This window comes from Vipera ursinii (genome assembly GCF_947247035.1).
Source record: "Vipera ursinii genome assembly, chromosome: 6".
NCBI classification, from domain to species: Eukaryota; Metazoa; Chordata; class Lepidosauria; order Squamata; family Viperidae; genus Vipera; species Vipera ursinii.
The window spans coordinates 48,418,695-48,444,376 of record NC_139515.1 but is presented as its reverse complement, the minus strand read 5'-3'; the positions used below and the strand labels follow the sequence as shown (position 1 = coordinate 48,444,376).

Genomic DNA, 25,682 nt, shown 5'->3' with positions numbered 1-25,682 from the left:
TGACATTTTATGTCAACATTTACTAATGTACTGTAGCTTCCAGGGCTAGAAAAAAGAATACCAAGTATTTCTATGTGATCCTATGCATGTTTAAGGGAGGTTTATTTCCATGGAAATTATATAGAATTTCAGTCCAAGTTTTGTACAATATTCATGTGGAACTAATAAGCAAGATATTAAAGTACACAAAATCATTATGATCCAGTCCTTTTAAATATCAAGAAAGAACATTTCACTACTTCCAGTATTAGTATCATTTATGTATTTGGAAAAAAGTTTAGATCTGCATTTAGCTTTTTAAGAAAACAACAATACTATATAGCAATACTATATACTATATATATGGATTATATAAAACTGCCATTTGGAGGACAATCAAACCTGTCCTCTCAGGTCAATGCAGCTCAAAGCAGATTCTGTTTGCAATTCTCCATCAGTTAATATCCAATTGTATCGCAATCCCAGGCTGACCAAATAAGGCTTTTGACGCTATGTCACAATGCCTAGAAGCTACACAGACCTAGATGGGGAGAAACTGCCTCCATTTAAATTCTACCAAGACTGTTGGGACCTCACAGACTCAGGGATTTTCCGACATTACTTCTGGATAGGATTGCACTTGCCAAGTTAGGAGTGATGTGAAATTTGTACATTCTCTAACAATGTAGACAATCACTCACACCCTTGTCACCTCATGGTTCAATCCACTCTGCACATTGCTGTCTTTGAAGACCGCTTGAAAAATTCAGCTAATCCAGAATGCGGCAGTATGTTGTTATGGACTTGCCAGAATACACCTATGGTTGCCACTGTGCATTTGGGCAAGATGCAAGGTGCTTGCAGGGTCCATTTATTTATTATTGTCTTCTGTGGTTTCTAACTAATAAACTATTTGGTATGATCTGGCAGACTAAGTCTCCTTGATTAAACGGTGACATCTGTCAAGACCCAGGAAGTGCACCTTCTCTGTAGTGGCGTCTTTCTTCTGGAATGAGTTTTCCCCTGAGATGGGCAAATGTTTTCTTATTATAATTGGAAACATATAAGAGCTAGTGGAAACATATTCCATTGTTCCAAGAAATGGGGGAAAAGAGCATGAAAACCTATATTTACATTTATTTAAAAGTTATCCCCAAAAGCTCCCATTAAGAGATACCGCTATTGAAATGCAAACATCTTAAGTCAGCATTTTAGCAATGGGCACTTCACCAATCTCACCACAACAGAACTTGAGTTAATCAATAACAGACCATGGGGTCAGTGACTGTTTTTGGAATTTAAAATATGCCATTTTTTTAGTGTTGGGAAAGATCTACAATGATGGATGCCGATATAACGATGGATCTCAGATGTAAGAATCATGAAATCTGATCCAATTCCTGTTTACTGGTTTTTAAAAAAATCTAGGATGTACATGAGATTGTAATTGTAATTTTATATTCAAATTACTGCTGATATCTTTGAAGACTTTATTTACATCGTGCCACAATCATAAGCAGATCCTTGGCAGCTGACATCTTGTTACAAAACAGCACATAATGATAGAATTAAAAAATACAAAAGCTTATTAGCATCTGGTAAGCAGCCTCCAAGTATTCTCTGGAGAAGCTGTTTTTAGCTGCTTCTGAAAGGTGAGGATACATGTGAGGCTAATTGGACTGTGTATGGGAGGCCATTCCAGAGGACCGGCCTGATTTTAGGGGGCAGGGAAGAACATGCATCTGGGCTTCATCTGCTCCAATATCCAGGATACTAAAGACTCAATTTTGCCCCTTAAATCTTCCCAAACTGCAAAAAGTAGCCGCACATTTTGCATCCCTGTTCTCTGAATATGTAAATATCTTAGAACATACTTAAAAATATATCATAAAAAACTATGAATATGTATTATTGCCACCTCAACACTATTGATGCTTAAGAAGTAATTTTAAGTCTGATGATCATCAAAGGAAGAGAGTTAGTGGTTTATTCTTCAAGTCATAAGTAGGAAATGAAGTGCTTAATATTGCATTTTTATTAGACTGTGTTTATATTCACTATTATTATGCTCAAAAACTGCTGGGTATTTGCTTATTGAATTCTTGCTTTATTAATACCCAGGGCTTTTTTTCTCATAGAATGCCCAGAACGGAGTTCCGGCACCTTTTTGGGATAGAACCTTGTAGGGTAGGCAAGACAGCTTGTATGACATGTGTGAGTTCTGGCACCTTTTTTTTTTACAAAAAAAACCATGGCTGCACTATGTACTGTATTGTTGGACTTTAACTTCTCTAATACGTGAACTCAAAGAATAAATTTCTGAAGTTATATGTAAGGCTGTACTGCAATAACACAATACTCATTTTGTGAATAGGAAAACAGGATTGAAATACTTTTCTTATGCTATTTGTACTATATTCTCCAAATAAATTTCAGAAATGAGATTGGCCAAATAAATTGCTGGCCTTTGGTGCACTAGTTAGGATGCTGTATCAAGAAACTAGGCAAACATAAATTCTCATTTTCTTTTAGGGATAAAAACTGGTAGTCTTTGGGTTATGATAGCAATTGAAACCAGAATTTCTGTCACTAAGTGATGCAGTCATAAAGTACAATGTCAATCCCTGAGCCCGAGTTGCCATCATGACTCCCAGATCCATGCACGAAGATGCAGGAGTCCCAAACAAGCAGATTGGTAGGTGAGGGCTGCAGATGAGTACCATGAGAGGGTGAGCGCGGTGGACAGGTGCTACGGAGTGTACCACAGGCAGGCACTAGGAGTACAGGTGCCAATGGCAGGTGGAGGTGCAATGGACAGGCGCTATGAAACACAGATGCAAAAAAAAACCAAAAGCAAGTTATGATCATCTGCTGGCTTCCTCACTGACTTTCCTTTTTGAGAAGTCAGCAGGGAACATTGGAAATTGGGATCATGTGATATGACTTGCTGCAACATCATAAGCACATTGATTTGTGCTTTAAATTGTAAGCCGCCCTGAGTCTTCGGAGAAGGGCGGGATATAAATTGGATTAAAATAAAATAAAAATAAATTGCAAAAAAGCACTTGAAGTGCTGAGCACCTAGACTGCAATCACGTAACCATGGAGTGTTGCAATGGGATCATAAGTCCCCACTCATTCACATCACTGTAACTTTGAATAGTTGCTGAACTTTGAATAGTCATAACCAAGGGACCACCTGTAATTTCACTCATCCCAGCCCACCTTACAAGGATGCTAATGTGGGAAAAATAGGAGGAAAGAACATTGTGGTGTTTCCTAATCAAAACTCGCTGAAAAAAAAAGATTCTTGAGTCAGCACATAATCAAGCAAGGAGGGATATCCAAAGACTATAAGATTTTCAACCTTACTCTAATAAATGTCTACAAAATCAATTCATCATCAATTCCCAGGTAATATTTGAGATAGGAGAAAGTTACAGCACATCTGTAAAACAAATGATACATTATCATTAATCAGAAGAGAAGACTCCTACAAATAAAATTTCAGTTTCAATCAATCAGATACTTATTTGCTTGTTATTCATTAGACAATCATCCTTAAAGCTGAAATCTGGCTTGATTCCTCCCCACCACCAGCAAGTACTCAATTATCCATTTTAATTTCACTATAACATTTCTAAATCTAATGGCATGTGCCTATACAGAAGAATATATTGTTTCAAAAGTATAATATTGTAAATATGCCCTTTATTCATCAATCTCCAGTAAACTAGATATTCATAAATTACCTGTGACAATTAGTTATGGAGGTAGATTTTGCTGTTATTAAAGTTTCATTATTTAAACATAGTTAGGAAAGTGATGTAAAACGAGCCTGTATTGAAAGTGTAATTTCAGTAACTTCAGCTCGCATAAGAATCTTGCCCCAAAAGTTAATGCTGAAATGTTAAAAGTTGCAAATGGAGGGAGCAGTAGATCTCAGTTTCATAAGAACAGACTTCGTACAGTACTCGCGTTAATAATGCAATGCTAATATTTGCACGCGGCCTGATAACTATTTACTTCAGGCGGAAGAAATTATGCCATCCCAGAAGAACGCAGGTATTAGCTGTCTGTCACCCGGGCGGTCGTAAAAACAGGCGCTGCTGCGCTCAGCTTACAACTCGGCTCGGAGGGAGTTACTACTTCTCCAGGCACTCAGGGTTAGGGAGGCTTCTCCACGCCCCTTTATCCATTGTCAGGGCCACCTCGGCAGTTTCCGCTCCCGCCTCGGCTCCTTTCGTCCGGTTACCCTCCGCCCTACGGGAGACAGTCGGAAAGTTTCGGGAGCGCTGCTAAGTCTTCCGGGACCCGCTTCTGGAGTTCCGCGCCGCAACCAGGCAACTCACCTGGGGAAGCCGCAGCAGCCTGCGCAGTCTTCTTACTAGGCAGCATCAGAGGGTAAGCTCGAGCCTGCTACGGCGCTTGGTTAGGGTGCTATGAACGCAAAACTTCGTCGACGCCGGGAGTTGGAGAAAGGAAACTGCTCGGTGGGGGAGCGACGTAGCCCGCGGAAAGGCGAGAAACACGCGTGTCCAGCAAAATTAGATTAAGACAGGGTTATTATCCGCCTGTCTCCGAGGCTTCCCATCCTCCGCCCACCTTGGTTTGGGAGGAAAGCGGAGGGCTCCGGCAAGACCAGCTTGCCTAGGAGCTTTTCGCGCGGGGAAAGAAAAGAGTTGGCAAGATTCGCGCGTAGAGCGTGTGTGAGAACGACAGCCATTCCAGCGCGTTAAGTTAGCTGGGAGTTGAGGAGCCGAGAGAGTCCAGATTTGCTGGTAAACGGAGCTAGGGGCGGGCCAAAGCAGAAGCGGAGCGGAGCCCGAGGGGCTGCGGGAGACCCAATCGGGGGGCTGCCCTGGGGATCTGGAGGAGCACCTCCCTGCAGACGGCGCGGTCGCCTCACTCGCTCCCTTTTGTTTCCTGCAGAGGGTTGCGCGGAGTCCTCCCCACCAAGCTCGGTGCCTCTTCTTGGTCGGCCAGCAACTTTTGCCTGTCCGCTCGGTTAGTAAAGCTCGGAAGGTCAGCAGCAGCCACGTCGGGGCTCGTCGGGAGGGCGCAAAGGAATCGGCAGCTTCCCTGAAACATGGCCACCGGGGGCTATCGGGGCAGCGGCGCCGCCACGACCGATTTCTTGGAGGAATGGAAGGCTAAGCGGGAGAAGATGCGGGCCAAGCAAGCGCCGCCGGCCGGGGTGAGTGATGGCAAAGTAGCCACCAATATTGCCACCAGCGGCAGTGGCGGCAGCATCGCCGCCGCCGCCGCCGAACTTAACAACAACAATGGCAGCGGCGGCGTGAATTGCGTCCCTTTGGCCAGAAGCACTCCGAAGGAACCCCAGCCGACAGCCGGAACCAGAGCGGGAGGCGCGGAGCCCCCGGGGAGCAGAACCAGCGCGGCGCCAACTTCTCCCGAGGAGGAGAAAGTGGCTTCCAAGGGCAAAGGCTCCTCCGGCCCCAGCGCCCGGAAGGGAAAAGGGCAGATCGAGAAAAGGAAGCTAAGGGAGAAAAGACGCTCGACAGGTGTCGTGAATATCCCGGCCACCGAGGTAAGTCGGCGCTGGGTCAAGAGGGCCGGCGTTGGGGAGGAAGGGGCGGCCCAGCCCGGGAGGAGAGCCACGCCTCTCCCTTCGGCTGCACCTGAGCAGCCTGGCGGCTTGCGAGACGGCGGCCCCTCCCCGTCTCTCTGGGGCCTGCCTGGGCTGCCTACAAATTGCTTCGCGGCAAGCGGGAGGCCGCTGGAATGAAACTGCTTGAGGCGCTAAAACCGCAGAGGGCTTCCTTCATTGCTGTGGTTGTGTCCGTGTGGCTTGAGAATTTCAGTCGAATCCACCTAAATGGATCGAACTGGGATAATTTGCCCTTGGATAAATGCCTGTAAAGTTGGTGCCGTTGTTTTCCATTAAAGAAGGTAGCCTTGGTTTTTATTCTGTTTCTATGAAGTTACTTAAACTGCTTGAACCCGGAACAGCCTTATTCTTGATCTGCTTCAAGGTTTCACAGGCTTGCAACGGTGTCTGTAGATCTGTGGAGTTGGGGTAAACTAAAAAAAATAAAATAAATCATGGTAGTGTATAAGAGATCTTTTTTTAAAAAAATTGCATATAACTTCTAATGAAACTAAAATTTATTATGGATTGGAATAGCTAACTGTTGAATAACCCATGATCTTAGTTTTGTATATGATGTATCTGAAGATAAAGTGTTAGGAAAGGCATAAAAGGCATTCAAGGTTGACTCAGCCTTCCATCCTTCTGAGGTAGGTAAAATGAGGACCCAGATTGTTGGGGGCAATAAGCTGACTTTGTAATAATGCCCTTGGGGGGGGGGAAGCCCTAATAAGCAGGCATATACATAGAATGAAGGCTATTGCTAAACACATTTGATTTGTGCTTAGATTATAAGCCGCCCTGAGTCTTCGGAGAAGGGCGGGATATAAATGGGATTAAAATAAAAAAAATAAAAAAATAAAAGAAAAACATCCTAAACATATGATCAAAGTCTGTATACTGTGTTCTGTATTAATACTTTTTAAAAAGTTCACTGAAATTTTAAATTGCTTTAAAGATATTGGTCTCTGTTAAATACAACAAGCCAATAAACATGTTATAACCAATATTGTGACAAAAAGGGTTCAGGTACATAGTGTTCAATATAGTTTTTTTCTTCTACAATACTAATGTATGCAGTGGCTTGAAAAAGGAGAAAATGAACATTTTTGTTAGCTAATACAACTGTCTTTTTTAAAAACTTACATGTATTCTGCCATTAATTTAAAATGCTGCCAAAAGTTGTAAATATGTGACAAGAACATGAGTCTCTTTAAATGGAAAAGCAGAAAACTTGGGAAAAAATGGTATTCACAATTCTTGCTCTTTAGTATTCCAATAATGTAAAACAATACTGTCCTTTTTTCTGGAATGTAACATCTGAAATCACCCAATACTTTATTTCACAACTGACTAATTATTTCACAGCTACTTGATATGAATTTTAGAAGGATGCTATTGATGAAAACAGTCTTGACTTTTTTATGATATTCATGCTACCATCTGCTAAGTGCAGCTATCCAAGAACTTGCAACTATCTTGGGCAAAATAATATTTATCTGAATCTTTAATGTAAAGAAATCTGTTGAGATAATAGGCATAATCAAAGTTCATCTTATTTCTGCAATTGTTCCTTCAAAGGAAAACCAATTCAGTTTTTTTTCCTTTGGATAACTCATAATGTTCAGTGGCTTCTGCCCATCCTCCAAAAGCCATTTTTTGCCTAGCTATTTATTTTGACATGTGATTTAACTTGAGTTTGAAAGATAGAAGGCATGGTTTCTTTGAACATATGACTTCACAATTCTTCTTTTGTATATTTTTCAGCATATCTGATATATCAGAGTTTTGTTTCCGCATTATTATGAAAATACTGATATGATAATTAGAAGATAGCTAGCTACATTATGTCTTATTATCTACAGATCATGAATAATTTGAACACATTGATTAAGGTATAGCTTTCTCTTGCTAACTGCTAACTGGTTTTTCCAGTCTGAATTAGGTTAAACAATTTTTGTTGTCCTTGTCCTGTTTGTTCATTAGTTCTCTTCTCCCATTCATTTGAATTGGTATTTAGAATACCATATTATGCCTAGTCCAGTAGATCTTACAAGCATAGATAATGCCTGTTTTAAAATTTTGAAGCAGTTCTAAAATTGTCTAATTATTCAAAATTGGAGAAAGGTTTATGTAAAAGGAGGTGTTAAATGCATCCCTGTCCCAGATAGGGCCAGTTTCACATTCAGTAACAATTTATTTGAAATATGAGCCCTATAATACACCAAACTGAGCCCTTTAAATTGGGCTTGGAAAGCAGGTATTAATCAGGTGGTTAATCAGTTAAAGCAGGTGGTTAATCAGTTAAAGCTACAGACACTAAGGGGAGCTTTTATTCAGTATCGGCACTGGAAGAAGGAGGACCCCCAGACTATGAATTTGTTCATTAAAGAAGAATGTATAGAGATATTAAATAACTTAAGAAACAGGACAGAACTTTGCAAAATGCAGCTTAAAATTCAGGAGGCCAGGCAGATGTTAGGTATTATCCCTGTTAGCACCCAAATAAATAAGGGTAGAAACAAAAGTACTACTCCCAGCTTACTCAGCTGCTCCAAAAAGATACCACTGTCAATGGCAACAAAGGCCAATGATATACCTAATGGTATCAGTAGTCATAGTTTGCTCTAGACAAGCTATCTAATGGGTAACCTTGGCTTTTCTGTGCCAAATACAAACTTAATCCCATATTAAAAAGGGTTTTGATAATCTATTTCTTACTAATGTTTCTGGAGCCACAACACTGGGCTCCACTTGTTCAAATTATCAAACTTGTTTAGTGGGTTGTTACGGAGCATTATTTCATTGTTGAAAATTGTAACAGATTTAGAACAAAATCTCTGAGCAAAGAGGGACTAGAAGGTTCTGTGTGCATGGACAGATATGTGCCTGTGCCCTGATGCAGTCCAAGATATGGCCTTTGAGGTCTGAAAGATTGGAGTTATTATGGGCTTCAGATAAGCATGCAGGACACTTTGGAGCAAAACGGCTGAAATATGGAAAGAGTATAAGATACCCTTTTGAATATAGCCTCTAATGGGGAGCAGCCTTTTTATATAATGAGATCAGAGGCTTTCATATAATTGAGGGAGGTAGAATTGGAGAACTGAATGATGTGAATGCGAATGTATACAATAGAAAACAAAGGTTAGAAAAGGCAAGCATAGGTGCATTGATGAAGTAAAATGTGGGCTTTGATCTTGAGCACAAAGATGTATAGAAAACTAGAAGAGAGATTCTTTTCAGATAATTTTCAGGTTACAATGGATGTCCCAGGTAATGAACACAAAGGTGCCGCTAGGGAGGCCAGGAAGGACTTGGAAAATCCAGCACAAGCCACAGACAAGTAGAGGGAGAATGGGAGAAGGCTAGGGAGGAACTGTAGAGAATGCGCATGGGCAGGTATGTGTGCTATGGATGGGAGAAATTTACTGTAATGATTGGTGACTTTCCCTGCCAGGTTTTCCAGTTACTTCGTGGGAAGCCAGCAGGTAAGGTTGCAAATGGCGAACATGTATTGCAGCTCCTTGCAATGTCAAAATCATGAGCTGAGTGCCCAGATTGTGATCACATGATTGTGTGGGTGTTGTGATTGCCAGAACTTCAAGGATCAGTTGTATGTCCATTTTTTTCTGCACCACTATAACTTTGAATAGTTGCTGAGTGAATGGATGAAAGCTGAAGACTGTTTATAGAGCATCTTGTAGTATGAATGATGGATGTGTTGGATAAGTCTGTAAATTTTGGATATATAAAGGATGATGAACTTGCTTGGCAGTTACACATATTAAGCATATTTGTTTATATATACTTTTTCAATATATTTATAATAACATATTTGAAGTATATAAATATATTAATATACTTCAAAATATTAATTGAAATATTTACAAGCTAAAATATTCTGTGTAGAATTTTAATTACAATTTCTTGGAAGCGATTCATTTTTCTGTTAAAAATCCAATGGTTTGATATAAGGACATATGAATTAACATTTTCTAAATAGAGACTAGTTGGTATATACTTTAACTTTTAGGTGACTGGAAAAAATACAAGCATATTGGGGAGCTTTATTAATACATTCTTGCTGCACGCACAACTAATAGCTACCGACATCTGTCATTTTCGTCAATGTTTTTAAAAGGATGTTAATGTTCACATCATGAATATTTTTTTCTAATTAGTCACCCAGAGTTGCTTAATAGAGAGATGAATGGCATTCAAATTTAATAAATAAAATAATAAATAATTTAGTCTTCAGGTATGTAGCAGTTATAATTAGCAGTATATTTAATTTAATTTAATTTAATTTTAATTCCATTTATATCCCGCCCTTCTCCGAAGACTCAGGGCGGCTTACAAGCTTAGCAGTAGTAGCCTTCATTCTATGTATATGCCTGCTTATTAGGGCTTTCACACACACCCCAGCGGCATTATTACAAAGTCAGCTTAATTGCCCCCAACAATCTGGGTCCTCATTTTACCTACCTCGGAAGGATGGAAGGCTGAGTCAACCTTGAGCCTGGTGGGATGCGAACCTGCACTAATTGCAGGCAGCTGGTGTTACTTAAGGAGGCATTAGCCCACTGCTCCACCAAGGCTCTCTATTGGCATGAACTGCTATATGATTTTGTTATTGTTGTCAATTTGATAGACTTTTTTAAAAAAATACCATTCAGGAACTCATTAGTAAGTATGTGTGATTATTTGTTTCTATTAAACAACTTGGTTATAAAGTTACACAAAAAAATAGTAATTGACTTTGAACTGCTTATTTTATTATATCCCTACTATTGTGAATAAAGATATCATTAAGAGCAAAGGTAAAAGCCATATATTCTCATGGTAACACTAAATACATTTTATATGTCAATTAGCACAATATAAAAGGGATGCGGTGGCTCAGTGGGTTAGCACACTGAGCTTGTCGATCAGAAGGTCAGCAGTTTGGCAGGTTGAATCCCAAGTGCCGTGTAACAGAGTGAGCACCTGTTACTCGTCCCAGCTTCTGCCAACCTAGCAGTTCGAAAGCACGTAAAAATGCAAGTAGACAAATAGGGACCACTACGGTGGGAAGGTAACAGCATTCCGTGCGCCTTTGGTGTTTAGTCATGCCGGCCACATGACCACGGAGACGTCCTCGGACAAGCGCTGGCTCTTCGGATTTGAAACGGAGATGAGCACCGGCCCCTAGAGTCGGAAACGACTAGCACGCATGTGCGGGTGAACCTTTACCTTTAGCACAATATTTGAGAAAGCTTATTGAAAATGAGATTTAATTCTAGGACCATAGATTTAAACTTATTCTTTATTCTTTTAAAATTAAAGCATTGCCTTGTTGCCTGAGCAGATACAAGATTGTTGGCCGAGCAGGTACAAAGACAGCCAGTGAAGTGATTGAAGCCTGGAAAATGGGCCCCTTGTCAGTCAAATGTGACTTTATCTAAATGTGAGATCATTTAGTATTATCTGTATTAGGAGGGATGAGAAATTAAGCCTAAAAAAAAACACGTCTTATGAAACAATGCCAAATTCTATACTGAAAATCTAGATTTTTTTTATAACCATCTGCATTTTATCTATGAAAAAGATATTTTTGTGGAGAAGTTGTTCTTGATTGTATATCCATTATATAATTAAAAAAGAGAAAAAATAGTGGAAGATTTAGAAAAAATAGAGCAATAACAAATAACTTTCCTTCAGGTTTCCCCAGTGAATATAACATTAAAAGTTGGCCAGGTTATTTTGGCACCTGAGGAGTGGAAAATGTTTTCTTTCAGTAACACTGCAGTAAAATAATCAGCTGAGGTCAAAAATAACACAAGAGGCAATCCATCATGCTACTAAGAGTTCATTCTGGTGGCATTAATACCTTTTGCTTTATTTTTCTAGCTTCCTAAACTTTAATAAATAGGGATTCAGTCACATCTGCTTTGGTAGGATGGACATATTTATTCTTTTCCTCTTTTTATTGTTTGTTCATTTGGACTAAAAATTATAACACAAGTTTAGGCAGTCTTAAGTAAATATTTGTATCTTATGTTTCTGTTGAAAAGGATCTATAAGGCAACTGAACATTATCAGAAAAGCATAACAACATGCTAAATGACCACAAAGGCGTATTTAGCCACCTATTGTACACCAGATAATTATTTCTTAAGATGGATGGGGTTTGTTCTGTTTTTCAAAGATCAAAGCCAGCATTTTGAATTAAGAACTAAAGTAGCAGATGCAAAAAGACTCTGCATTAGTTTCCCTCAAAAACTGTGAACAAACATGCGTGGCTGTCAAACACAACACAAAAATAGTTTTCCAGAGCTATAGTCATATTAGTCTGTTGTATTATAAGCAGTTGTCTTAACTGCATCCTTAACACCTTTGTGCACTGCAGTCCACATCATTGTATTTCATGAAGGTATGGGATTTGGAGGTAAATCTCTGTGGTATTTAAGGGCTTCTGAAACAGTGTGGTCAAGATGAAGTAAAATATAGAAACTACAGACTTACCGGTAGCTGATAAAAACAGCTATTGCACAGACAGTTGTTTGACATCACAAAAGAATTTTTCTCACTGGTCAACTCATTTACATTTGGGCTTGTGTAACATACAATGCTATCACAAAATATGGTTTTTTTATTAGGTTTGGAGCAGATGTGTCCAGCTGTGACCCATGGACTACATGTGGTCCTGGAAAGCTAGTGAGCCCCATAAGATCATAAACTTTTCACATTATTATGTGATTTACTGTATATGCATTAATTATATATTTTATATGGAGCCCAAGATGATTCCTTTTCACCCAGTGCAGCCTAGGCAAGCTAAAAGTTGGACATTGGTGGCTTAGAGAGATGTGTAATTCAAGCTATTAATTTTATAGGAGGGATCTTACATTCTTGTGAAAGTTCAGTTAATTATTAAAAAAGTGTTTGTGGCACCTGCATCATTTTATATAATGCCTGAAAAAGATGTCTACTTTTACTGCAACTAAGACCAAACCAAAAAATGCTGACTTACCCATTGTTTGCAGAATGAAAATATGGCCAATAGATGGATTATCTCTTTCTGTTTACTGTGCTTCTGAATCTTGTATTTTCAAGTAGAGTTAGTATGAGGTATAAGTAAGAACAAAATATTAATAAATATTAATAATTGATCTTTTCAGTTATAAAATGAGTGATAGTCTAATGTAGTTCTTAGCACTGTGCAGAGGCAACCTGATTTGAAGGCAAATATACATGTCCCAGGATAATGATGCGAGATTGAATTTGGGTCAGTCACCGGGACCAGAGATTTACTCTTCTGAGCTTTTGGACTCATGCTGGAGCCCATCTTCAGGGAACTTCTCTGTACTGAAATATATGCTTTGGGCTGTTCTGTGAGCTCGGAGGAGTAAATCTCTGGTCCCAGTGACCATCCCAAATTCAATCTCACAGCCTGATTTGTTCAAATATTATTACAAATATTTTGTAATAATAATTAAATGTCCTGTATTGATTCCACATAGATTTACTGGATTGTTTCCTGCCTTGAAATATGATTTCTGAAGAAATTAAGCAGGGACAATTCCTTCTATAGTATTAAAATTTTTAGGGCTTGTTTTTTTTAAATTCTCTTTTTAAAGTGGTTGAGGTCTAGCTATTGCCACAGAGATATTCCCCATTTTAATCATCTGTCTTCTCAACAGCCAGTTATCTAGAACTTGTCCAATTTGAGCTGCAAGACTAGGTTTCTCGATAATGCTACTGTGCAGACATACTAGTTCATGGCTCAATGAAAAATTAGAGCAATAACAAAGCAGTTTGTGTGAGGAGGAAATTAGCTACTGCATTCTTCTTTCAAGGTCTACTTTGATTTGGTTCTATGTAGGATTGCAGTCGTTTCAGAGTCTGGCCAGACCTGTTAGAGCAGGGGTGTCAAACTCAATTTCATTGAGGGCCACATCAGCATTGCGGTTGCCCTCAGGGGGCCAGGTGGGTGTGGCCAGAGTGGGCGTGACCTACTGGGTGGGCGTGGCTAGAGTGCGTATGGCCTACTGGGTGGGTGTGGCCAGCTCTACAACGTTCGCATCAAGGGTGCCTATGGGGGCCTGGGCAGGAGTGGGACACATCTGAGGGTCTCTGGCAGAAGGAAGGTCTCTGGGCCAGGGCCAAGGCAGTGGGGGCCGTTCCCTCACTGTTTCCAGGATGGCTTCGCGGGCCGCATGAAACCACTTCACGGGCCGGATCCGGCCCCCGGGCCTTGTGTTTGACATGTCTGTGTTAGAGAAATCTTATTCAGAATTTTTTCTCTTTTGATTATAACAGGTTTCCTAAAACTTCCAGTAATCATCTGTGAATACTATGTGACAAAGATCCTTTATACCTTGCCAATCAACTCCTACATTACCCAATCAGAAGCTTGCCGTCTATACCCAACCTTTCAAAAAGGCTGAGATATTGCAATATGATCATAGGTCACTTGTTAGCAGAGGAAAAAACTGTTAATCTCTGAATTCAAAGCTTCTTCCTTCTCCCCCTTGTCCAGCAAGCATTTTACATGTTCAGACACATGTTTTGTAAAAAAAAAAAAAATCCCACCTGCATTGCTGATAAATTGGAGCCATTTAATATTTTTTTAACTGAGACATACTATCCTTTTTGTAAATAAAAATCTGCCCCAAATAGTTTCACCGTGTTTTGACATTACCCTGATTTGGAACATAGTCCTAGTGTTTCTCCCTCTCACACACACATGAATGTGCGTGCACACAAACGGAGAGAGAATGTGTGTGAGAGAAATCTGGAAATAAATTGTTTTTGTCAGCAATTCAGTGAGTTTTAATCAAAGCTACGTATCTTTCTTTCCTCCATGCTACTGTTTAAAGTGAATATGTAAAAGGTAAAGGTTCCCCCGCACATGCGTGCTAGTCGTTTCCGACTCTAGGGGCCGGTGCTCATCTCCGTTTCAAAGCCGAAGAGCCAGCGCTTGTCCGAGGACGTCTCTGTGGTCATGTGGCCGGCATGACTAGATGCCAGAGGCGCACGGAACGCTGTTACCTTCCCACCGTAGTGGTCCCTATTTTTCTACTTGCATTTTTTACGTGCTTTTGAACTGCTAGGTTGGCAGAAGCTGGGACAAGTAACAGGCGCTCACTCTGTTACGTGGCACTCGGGATTTGACCCGCCAAACTGCCGATCATCTGATCGACAAGCTCAGCATCCTAACCCACTGAGCCACCGCGTCCCTATGTACTGAATATGTACTGAATAGTAAGTAAGTAAACTTACTATTCAAAATGAAGTAATGAAATACATTCCTTACTAGACATATTTCTCTTTCAAGCATGAAATCAAATATTGTTTTAAAGTTGTAATGATCTTGTTTATTTAAATGAGTACATGTTCTAATTGTAGCCATTTATAAGGAGGCCCAGTGCAAGTTATTTGGAGTGGTGATGTTTTACAGAAATTCAGTTTTACAATGTATCATTGGTCAGGTTATTTAGTTTCCAAAATATCTTTTTTATATTTTGGAGAACGGGTACTCTTGTTTAATAGGATTAATTGAAGAAACATCACTGTATTAATTTGAAAATATTTACATGATGGGCTTCAAAGTTCAACTTTACTTACATTGGTTGTTTTACTGTAGAAAGCCTGTGAGGATTAGTTTAAAGTGAGAAATTTGGATAATCAGTTACAACTTTTACTAATGATGATACAGTGATTCGTTCTCAAAGGATATGGAATTAATTCTGTTGTAAAATACTTGCCTTTTTTTCTTTATGTTTAGAAGCAGAAGATGCTGTTTACATATACATTTACATTCATTGTAGAGGAAAATCAAATTCCCATCTAGAAATAAAACGTGCAGGACAATCGTGGACAATCCCACAAGTTTTTTAGATGAAATAGAAATGAGAGGATTTATAACAAAGCTGTTAATAGAAGGACAGAATAATAAGCTGTACAGTTATTACAGTTACAGTTATTAAGGAACTGAAGGTGGATAAGGCACCAGGCACTGATGGCTTGACTGCGGCCTATTATAAAAACTTACAATTAGAGATGATAAAACCGTTAAAGGAACTGTTCCAGACAATCCAAAGGGGGGGAAAGGTGCCCCCGTCTTGGAGAACAGCTTTTATCTCTTTGATTCCGAAGGAAGACCAGGATGCTACTTTAGTTAAAAATTACAGACCGATATCGCTTTTAAATACAGATTATAAGATATTTGCTAAGGTTTTGGCTAATAGACTGATGAGGGTTCTGCAACAGGTGATTCATGGGGACCAAACGGGGTTTATTAGTGGAAGACAAATGAAAACTAATGTGAGACATATAGTTGATGTGTTAGAGTTTTTGGAAAGGCACAACCAGATCTCTGCTGCGCTAATCTTTTTAGATGCTGAAAAGGCTTTTGATCAATTGAACTGGCAATTTTTGTTGAAAGTTTTAGACAAAATGGATTTTGGGGAAAAATTTTTACAACCGATTAGGGCATTATACCAAAAACAAACTGCCCGAATTATAGTTAACAACAGTTTGACAACAGTATGTAATATTGAGAAGGGCACAAGGCAAGGGTGTCCGCTATCGCCCTTGTTATTTATATTAACATTAGAGATATTATTGGTTAAGATTCGGAATTCGGAAAAAATTAAGGGGATACAAGTTGGAGATCAGGATTACAGATTGAGAGCATTTGCAGATGATCTGGTTGTTACAGTGACCCAGCCAGAGAACTCTGTTGTGGACCTGATGGAGATAATAACACAATATGGGAAGGTTTCTGGATTTAAAGTAAATATACAGAAAACTAAAATTTTGGCTAGAAATATGACAGTTTCGCAGAAGGCTCTCATAGAAGGATTAACTGGATTTGAGATTGTTAAAAGGGTTAAATATTTGGGGGTGATTTTGTCGCCCTCTAATACAAAGCTATATAAAAATAATTATGAAAAGTTATGGGGGAAAATTCAAAAAGAACTGGAGAGTTGGGAAAAATTGCAATTGTCTTTGTTGGGACGGATTGCAGCAGTGAAAATGAATGTCCTGCCCAAATTTTTATTCTTATTTCAAATGATACCGATTCTTAAGAAAGACTCTAACTTGGAGGAATGGCAGCGTGGTATCAATAAATTTGTGTGGGCAGGGAAAAAGCCACGAGTTAAACTTAAGATTATGCAGGATACTCGTGAGAGAGGTGGCCTTAAAATGCCTAATTTTAAATTATATTATGAAGCTGCTGCACTAGTAGGAATAAGCGATTGGATTAATTTGACACAATCGAGGTTATTAAATCTTGAGGGCCATGATCTGTTGTTTGGCTGGCATGCATATTTGTTGTATGATAAGAAGGTAGATACTGTGTTTAGGATGCATATTTTAAGACAGGCATTGCTGAGAGTTTGGAAGAAGTATAGACATAAGTTAAGCAGCAAGATACCATTGTGGGCAATCCCAAAACACGCAATAGAAAATATACATGCTGGTTTCAAACATGATGAGACTACTTACAAGGAAATTTTAAGTTTGGAAAGGAATATTTGGTGCTTGAAATCATATAGTTTCTTGCGAGAAGAGAAGGTTGTTCAGACTTGGTTTCAATATATTCAGTTACAGGCCAGGTGGAAAGAAGACCAAAAAAATGGATTTGCAACGACTGATGAAAATTTGATAAAGCAAATTAGAAATCAAGGACCAGCACATATTAAACGGATATATCTTGCATTGATAGAGATCGATTCAGAAACAGAGCTTGTTAAGGATTGTATGATAAAATGGGCCCAAAATATTCAGGAAGTTATTACAATAGACACGTGGGAAAAGATCTGGGTGAGGAATGTAAAATTCACTCAAGCTCAAAGTCTAAGAGAGAACTTTTACAAAATGTTTTATAGATGGCATCTAGATCCTAAAAAGCTTGCAAGTATGTATCCGAATTATCAGCCTAAATGTTGGAGGTGTGGTGATGAAGAGGCAACATATTTTCACATATGGTGGACATGTAAAAAGGTCAAGGCTTTTTGGATAAAAGTCTGGTGGAACATGCAGAAGATTTTTAAACAGAGGATAAAGTTTTGTCCGCAATTTTTTTTGTTGGGAATAATTGTTGACGCTACAGTTGTGGACTCTAAGTTGATGTTGAATTTAGTTACGGCAGCAAGACTTTTGATAGGTCAATATTGGAAGAAAGAGGAACTGCCGACTATACAAGAGTGGATTTTAAAGGTTTCCGACTTGGCAGAGATGGCGAAGATTTCGGCCTATTTGAAAGATTACTCGCAAGAACATTATATTATGGAATGGAGAAAATGGATTGAGTTTATCCAGAATAAGTATAGGGTCAAGAAGTTTTATCTAGCATTTGAATAAGTCTTCTTTCGTTTTCTTTTTTCTTTTTTTATTTTGTCTTCTATATATATTTAATAATGCTAAGTTTTGTTTGTTCCTATATAAGTTAGAGAGTGATGGATTTTAGATTTTATAGTTGTTAGTATATGGTTGTTTATGATTGCTTTTTTATATATATATACCTTGTATTTAGCTCTGGGAAGTCCGGGGGGGGAGGGGGGTTGGGGGGAGGTGGGGGGGAGGAGGGAGGGGGGGAGGGGGGGGAAGGGGGGAGGTAGGGAGGGGAGGAGGGAGGGGGAAGGGGGTTTTTTAAAGGAAAACTGTATTTTTAAAACTTTTCAATAAAAAAAAAAAAGAATAATAAGCTGTATACGTAAGGAAAGCTGCATTAAGCTACACAAATATTTTGGCTTTGATTGTTATAACCTAAATGCTTTATTAACATAATATTTGTTTATTCTACTTTATATTTAACACGTATGAGTCACAGCTTCCACCCATATTTTGCTTTGCTCTAAAAACTCTCTAACTTGATGGATATTATAGAAAACTTTCAAATAAAGTACAGTTAATCCCTGTTTAGTGACTGTAGTTATGATGGTGATGAAAAAGTAATTTTCTGATCAATGTATGCATTTTTGACTTTTGCAGCATCTCTCAGTTACATTAGTCAGCTTCAGTCAGTACCCATTCTCCTGGTCCTGATCTCTGTTTTTTTTTCTTCTCACAAACTGAAGAGTTTGCTTAAACAAGAATTCCCTAATCTTAAAAAGTGCTCTGTGCCTTTAATTAGTTGATTAGAATCCTCCAGCAGGCTGTGATGCTGCCTGACAATGACAGGACCCTAATCAATTTCACACTATAGGCCTTTTTGTCTTCTAAGTGGCTAGGCCAGGGGTGTCAAACTGCTAGCCCAGAGGCCTGATGCGTCACAATGAAACCACGCCCACCCAATTGGCCGGCAATGGGGAAAAAGTTCCGATATGTCACGTGACGTTGTGATGTCGCGAGTTTAACATGTCTGGGCTAGGCTAACACAATTGTGTGTGTGCTTTCTTGAAATCTCTTCCTCTGCAATGAATGTAAATACAAGCATTAATTTACTTGCCGCTGATTATCCCAGTGCTAGGGTAAGCATTCCAAAGAGAGGAAGGGTGGGGGGAAAAGATCTATAAGATTTGCCCTTTTATCTGGCTTCCTCATGAGTCAGGTTCCAGAAACTATCCCCACTATTTGAGCTCATCTGGCTGATACTGTAAAGCAAAGAAAAGCTGAAGTAAAATAAGTACAGTCTTGGTGATGTCATTTTTTTACTTAACAACTGCTTTGCTTAATGACCAAGTTGCTGGTCCCAATTGTCTTAAACAAGGACTACCTGTAATCAAATCCTTGAGTTAATATTATGTGAATATGAAGACAAAAGTATCAATAACTGATAGTAGTCAATTTTGGAAACGTATTGAAACTTGAATTAAATCCTACTTTATAATATTAGTTACATCACACTTTATCACTGTAGGCTAAAGAACTTAAAACAAGATGTTGCTTGTACCTTTTCAAATGTGATCTAACTACACAGTGAAAATCTTGAGGAAAGAATACACAGCAACTGTTTAACATAAATGTTGAGAGGATAAATATTCACTAGATGAAGTATAACAAAATTAAGTTGACTATGCTATTGGTACAGGGAGTTTGAAGAGCTGAATCATAAAACAAAGAGGCCAACTATGGAGCAGATTATAAAGTCATGTGCAAGATTCAAGTTAAGTTAAAGTAGAAGAAAGCCAATCAGTTTCCACAATATGAGCTTCAATGTATATTTACAATTCTCAAAGCATCAGGATTTATTTTGAGTCCTGAATTTCATTGATACGGAACCAGGAGAAGTATGAAATGGTATCAAATAATTGTTATGGATTAATAAAAAAAGAGACTGCCAAAGATCAAGAAAGCAAACTGGATATAAGAACAGATAGCAGAAATTGCCAAGAAAGGAAGAGAAGCCAAAGACAAAGCTTTCAGGAAGGAAATTAACAAGAATTTCAGAAGTAGTATTATAACTACATCTGTAAAGACATTGTAGATGGAAATAGTAATAGCACTTAGACATATACCGCTTCACAGTGCTTTACAGCCCTCTTTAAGTTGTTTACTGAATCAGCATATTGTCCCCAACAATCTGGGTCGTCATTGTACTGACCTTGGAGAGATGGAAGGCTGAGTCAACTTTGAGCTGGTGAGAATTGAACTGCCAATCTGCTGATAGCTGGCAGTCAGCAGAAGTAGCCTGCAGTACTGCATTCTAACCACTGTGCCATCATGGCTCCATGCCACCACAAAAACACAAGGAAAGGCTTCCAAAAGATAAACAAACTTAGAAAGAGGTTCCAACCTTGAAACAGCATTCTGAAGTATTTCAATAAAGATTATTGATTCTAAGAAAGCCAAACAAAGATGGAAAGTGTAAATTAACTTTTGGAAAACATTGTGAGGGTACCTTAGAAGATATTCCTAATTATGATAATATCTAGTACAAAAAAGGAACCTAAAACAGCACCTCAGTCATTACCAAATTGGAAAGTAATAGAAATTTATGAATGTCTTCATAAATATAGAAGAGACAGAAGGACAATCAGTAAAATTTCTAACTAAACAGTATCAGGAAAACTAGAGAACACTAGCATGGCAATAGATTCAAAGAAGTCAGTCCAAATATCAATGCCAAAGGAGGACTTACTGAATGTGTAAACTATCATACAGTATCCTTAATTCCACGTGCTAGCAAATATTTGTTAGAGTAATCCAACACATTAGAGCTTTACAGGAAAAGAGCAATGCTAAATGTTCAAGACATGAGATCTTGCTGATGTATGTTGAACAACCGAGAAAGCAAAAGAAATCCAAATAAGCCATAGTCTGTATAACATATGGCAAAAATACTGACTTTAGGTTGGCAGAGGAGTCAAATAAGGTTGTTCACTCATTCAACTATATACTTGAATACATATTGAGGGAAGCTGTATTGAAAGAAGACAAGAATGGTTTTAAAACTGATGGAGGAAGCATCAGTGATGTGCTGTTGTGATGCTACTCTGATAGCTAAAAGTGAAATTCAGAGAACATACTGAAAAAATGTGACTTAAGTTGAAAGTAAGATCAAGATAATGACAACAAACAGCAGTTTTAGAATTGGCAGTGAAAATATTGAAGTTGTAGTTAGCTTCTGCCTTGATTTAGCTGACAGTAACAGTAAAGAAAGCAGCAGAAATAAGCTGTAAATTTTGCATTTGATGTGGTAGCAACGAAAGCCTTGGAAAAGATACTTGGATGCCATGATACGTTTATATAAAGCAGCCTTATACAGCCCACCAACATTTTTCAAAAATGTTGAATTTTGAGAAGACTTCTGAAAACATCAGCAATAGTCAAGAAAGTAAATAAATGTATCATAGAAGAAAACAACTCAGTTCTCAGTTGATATTTTGGATACTATGGAGTGGTATTGACTACTAATCAAATCTTTATTAGTCATAGACCAGCATAAATAGGGTAGGGTACACTCAATTAAAAAACATAGAAGATGCATCAGAAGCTTTAAAAAATGAAAAGGTAGACAATATTTTAAAAAGTGTAAAAATCTACAAATCTAAAAAAAGGGGACCTGAGCATTAAGAGAACATAAAAGATTAATATGTGAGAGACTGTATCAAATTAGAGGTAGCATTAACACAGGTAATTCTCAACTTACAACAGTTCATTTAGTAACCTTTCAAAGTTACAATGACACTGAAAAAAGTGACTTATGACCATTTTTCACACTTATTATTGTTGAAACATCCCCATAGTCATGTGATTTACATTCAGATGCTTGACAACTGATTCCCCAGTATCCTGGGGTCATGTGATCACCTTTTGCAGTCTTCTGACAAGCAAAGTAAATGGGGAAACCAGATTCACTTAACAATTGTGTTATTAATTTAACAACTGCAATGATTCACTTAGCAACTGTGGCAAGAAAAGCCATAAAATGGGGTAAAACTCACTTAACAAATTTCTCACTTAACAACATAAATTTTGGATTCAATTGTGATTGTAAGTTGAGGACTGCTTGTATACCGACCTAGATGCTCATTAAGTCTAATTTTGGCCACAGGTCACATCATCTGATGAATTTTGAGTACTGCTGTGCAGAACTTTAGATGAGATGGGCAGCAAGCAAATCTAATAAATGAATAATAATAAACTTAACAACATTGCATGCTGTACCATGTTGGTATCAAGTAGCAACACTGCATGTTGTAGCATGGTTGATATCTTAAAGCAGCAGGGAGGTGTAGAATTGTCTTGTGTGCCCTGGATATTTTTATACAGTAATGGTGAAATGAGGCTAGTGTGGATGTCTCCGTAGTATTAGGCACTGAGAAGCACATGCTCCCTTGTTTCTGTGTGTCCAGAGTCACAGGGGTATTCTCTTTCTGGGTAAGGAATCTTCCTGTATCAGTTTTTGAGGACAGCCAAGGGGAGGGTATAGGATCCAGTCTTTAGGGACTTCAAATTTAGTTAGGGACGCTGTAGGGAAAGCAGAGTACTTATTGGATTCACCGGCAATAAAGGTGGGTCGTGGTTAGGTCCAGCTGGCAATCTGTGTTTGCTGCAAACTATTTAATGAGTGAAAATGGACTCGTTTAAGATACTCTTGTTTTATTGAAGCAAAAAGGGAAAGTGTTTTCCTGCTTTTGGTCTCGCTTTCTGTAATCCTGGTTGAAAGGAAGGAGACAGTATCAGCAAATATTTTTGGATGCCTAAAATAGATTTATTATCTTAATAAATAATTAAGGTGAGCAGGCCCAGTGATGAAAGAGAGTCTTGCAGTAAATATTAAAACAAATCAATTTTTTTTAAAAAAATCTTAAGCATGTTATCTGCACACTAAAAATTTGCACTGTGAAGCATTTCAGCTATATTTTGTTTCCTGTACATTGTACAGGAATGTACAATGTACAGCTGTACATTGCAGATACAGGTAGGCCTCAACAGACGACCACAACTGAGCCCAACTTTCCATTGCGAAACAATAGCAATAGTAATAGCACTTAGACTTATATACCACTTCACAGTGCTTTACAGTGCTCTTTAAGTGGGTTTACAGAGTCAGCCCAGGGCCCCCAACAATCTGGGTCCTCACTTTACCGATCTCAGAAAGTTGGAAGGCTGAGTCAACCTTGAGCCAGTGTGAATCGAACTGCCAAACTGCAGGCAGCGGACATTCAGCAGAAGTAGCCTGCAGTACTGCATTCTAACCACTATGTCTCCACCACTCAACAAGACAATTAAGTGAGCTTTGCCCCATTTTTTATTATCTTTCTTGCCACAGTTGTTAAGTGAATTTACTGTAGTTGTTAAGTTAGTAACATAGTTGTTAAATGAATCTGGCTTCCCTGTTGACTTTGCTGGTCAGAAAGTCACAAGGTGATCACATGTCCCTGGAACAATGCAACTGTCATATGTATATGCCAGTTACCAAGCACCCAAATTTTGATCAAATGACCATGGGGATGCTGCAATGGCCCTAAATGTGAAAAATGGTTATAAGTCACTTTTTTCAGTGCCGTTGTAACTTTGAACAGTCACTAAATGAGTGGTCATAAGTCTAGAACTACGTGTATACATTGTATCTAATGCTGTGGTCTCCCGTTTAGAAAATCATGGCACAGGGATATTATTTTCTGTGCTGTCATAAATTCAAATGGTTGTTAAACAGGGCAGTTAATTGAGGACTATATGCTATTTAACTGGAATTTTGGCTATTTTCTATGATAGAAGCAGTATGATGCCCTTATTTAAAAATGAACGTGACTTTCTGTTACATATTTATGTGAAGTAAATCACCATGTAGGGATTTGCTTCTAAAAGACAACTGAAAATTACAAAAATAGAAAGTTACAAAGCTTCTACCTAGACTTGTTACCTTTATTTGAATTTTTGGTTAAATTACAGATAGTTCTTAATTTACAATCATTCATTCAGTGACCATTCAATGTTATGATGGTGCTGAAAAAATGGACTTACAACCTGCACCCAAAGTTATGTCTGTTGTAGCATCCTTACAATCATGGTTAAAATCCAGGCCTTTGGCAGCCAGCTCATACTTAAATTACAGGGACATTCAAACTGCCACACACCCGCCTATCTCTCCCTCCCCATTTAAGCCATTTTACTTCCTGTTAACCTGCTTTGTGGGGTTCCAAACAGACCCAGAACTGCGGCTCTGGGCTTACTTGCTGTGCCCTGAGAAATCTCAGGTGTCCTAGCAAGTGCCAGCAAGCATTCATTTTTTCAGCTACCTTCTCTCCCCAGCCCCACGTGGGTCCCCCAGCTTGGCCCATCAACCACCAGCAAACATTTGTTTGCTCCTGAATGCAGTGGGAAATGCCAGGATTGCCGTCGTACGTCAGCGTGATCATGTGATATTTCTCTTTATGACTGCATCAACTTAATAACGGCAATTCTGGTGCTAGCTGTGGTTGTAAGTCAAGGATTTAAATATTGGTGTTGAGCCTGGCCTTTCTTGTCTAACAGTATTTAAGATGAGCAACACCTTCTGGTTTTGTTGACATGCTAAATTATACTTAATCTAAAGTGGAAGCAAACAATTCCATTTTTCTTTCTGCTTCATCTAGCAAGATAGAACTTGCAAATCTAGGGAGATTCTACGTTAATTTCCATTGTAACTAACCTCATATAATAATGTTTGCCAGATTCTTTCTATTAAATTTTAATCCATTTGTCACTGGTAGTGCAGTAAAGAAATACAAAGCAACAAACTGTACTTGGTGCTGGAGATCATTAATGAGAGGCTTTCTGAAGCTTCTCCCAGTAAAATGGGGAAGGAAAACCTGTTTGTTGATTGCCTCTTTGCTTAAATTTCCCCTATACCAGGGGTCCCCAATCCCCGGTTTGTAGACCAGCACTGGTCCGCAGCATGCCAGAAACCGGTCTGTGTAAAACCACGCCCTCTCCTGTCCGCCATAAAACCTCTCTACAGAACTTGTCCCTGGTGCCCAAAAGGTTGGGGACCTCTGCCCTACACTACCTTATATGCAAATTTCACAAACCAATCCATTAAATGGGGCAGGGTTTTTTGATAGTATATTGGAAAGTGTAGCAGATTCCCTCCCCATCTAAGTGACCTATAAGCCACTCCGAGATTACAGAACCTCCAGCAGCAGAGGGTCACTCTAAACAAGGCACTTTCAAGCAAACATGTAAAAATATAAAACATTAACAATAAGACTTGTTTCAGAAACCTTTGTCTTTTCTCCCCTTCTTCTCTTAATGGTTTGAATTACATGGCTATCCTAAAATAAATGCTAAAAGACAGCCGGATTATGTATATTAATGCTGGTTTTGGCATTCTAAATTTTCATTTCCAATCCCTTGAAAATGCTGTTAACATTTAGAGGTGTTATGTTTAAAGGATTGTGTGTACTCTGTCATACACTTAGTACATATAGCTATACATGTAGGAATGTAAGATTGGTGCTTATGTAAATCCATTTGTGAGCTGTTCTTGCCATGAGAACATTTAAATGTGTATAGCAAAACCATTGCTTTTCTTTGTCATATAGAAATGAAGAATGACACAGAATATTTAAAAGTATGAAATGAAAAATATTTTTTTTAATTATAAAGTATACAGATTTCATGTATTCTGGTTGAAGGTGTTGCAAAGGTTAATAACTGGATTGCAACA

General features: G+C 38.6%; 1 protein-coding gene across 1 annotated transcript in view; it reads left to right on the top strand.

Moving 5' to 3' along the window:
- The first annotated feature begins 3,654 nt into the window (after positions 1-3,654).
- The window catches only part of PAWR (pro-apoptotic WT1 regulator), a 48,091-nt gene continuing 26,063 nt past the window's right edge, over positions 3,655-25,682 (top strand). Inside the window, exons 1-2 of the mRNA XM_083365143.1 lie at positions 3,655-4,383; positions 4,912-5,530. Of these exons, the coding sequence (XP_083221269.1) occupies positions 5,069-5,530 (462 nt within the window). The 5' untranslated portion in view covers positions 3,655-4,383; positions 4,912-5,068. The remainder of the gene's footprint in view (positions 4,384-4,911; positions 5,531-25,682) is intronic.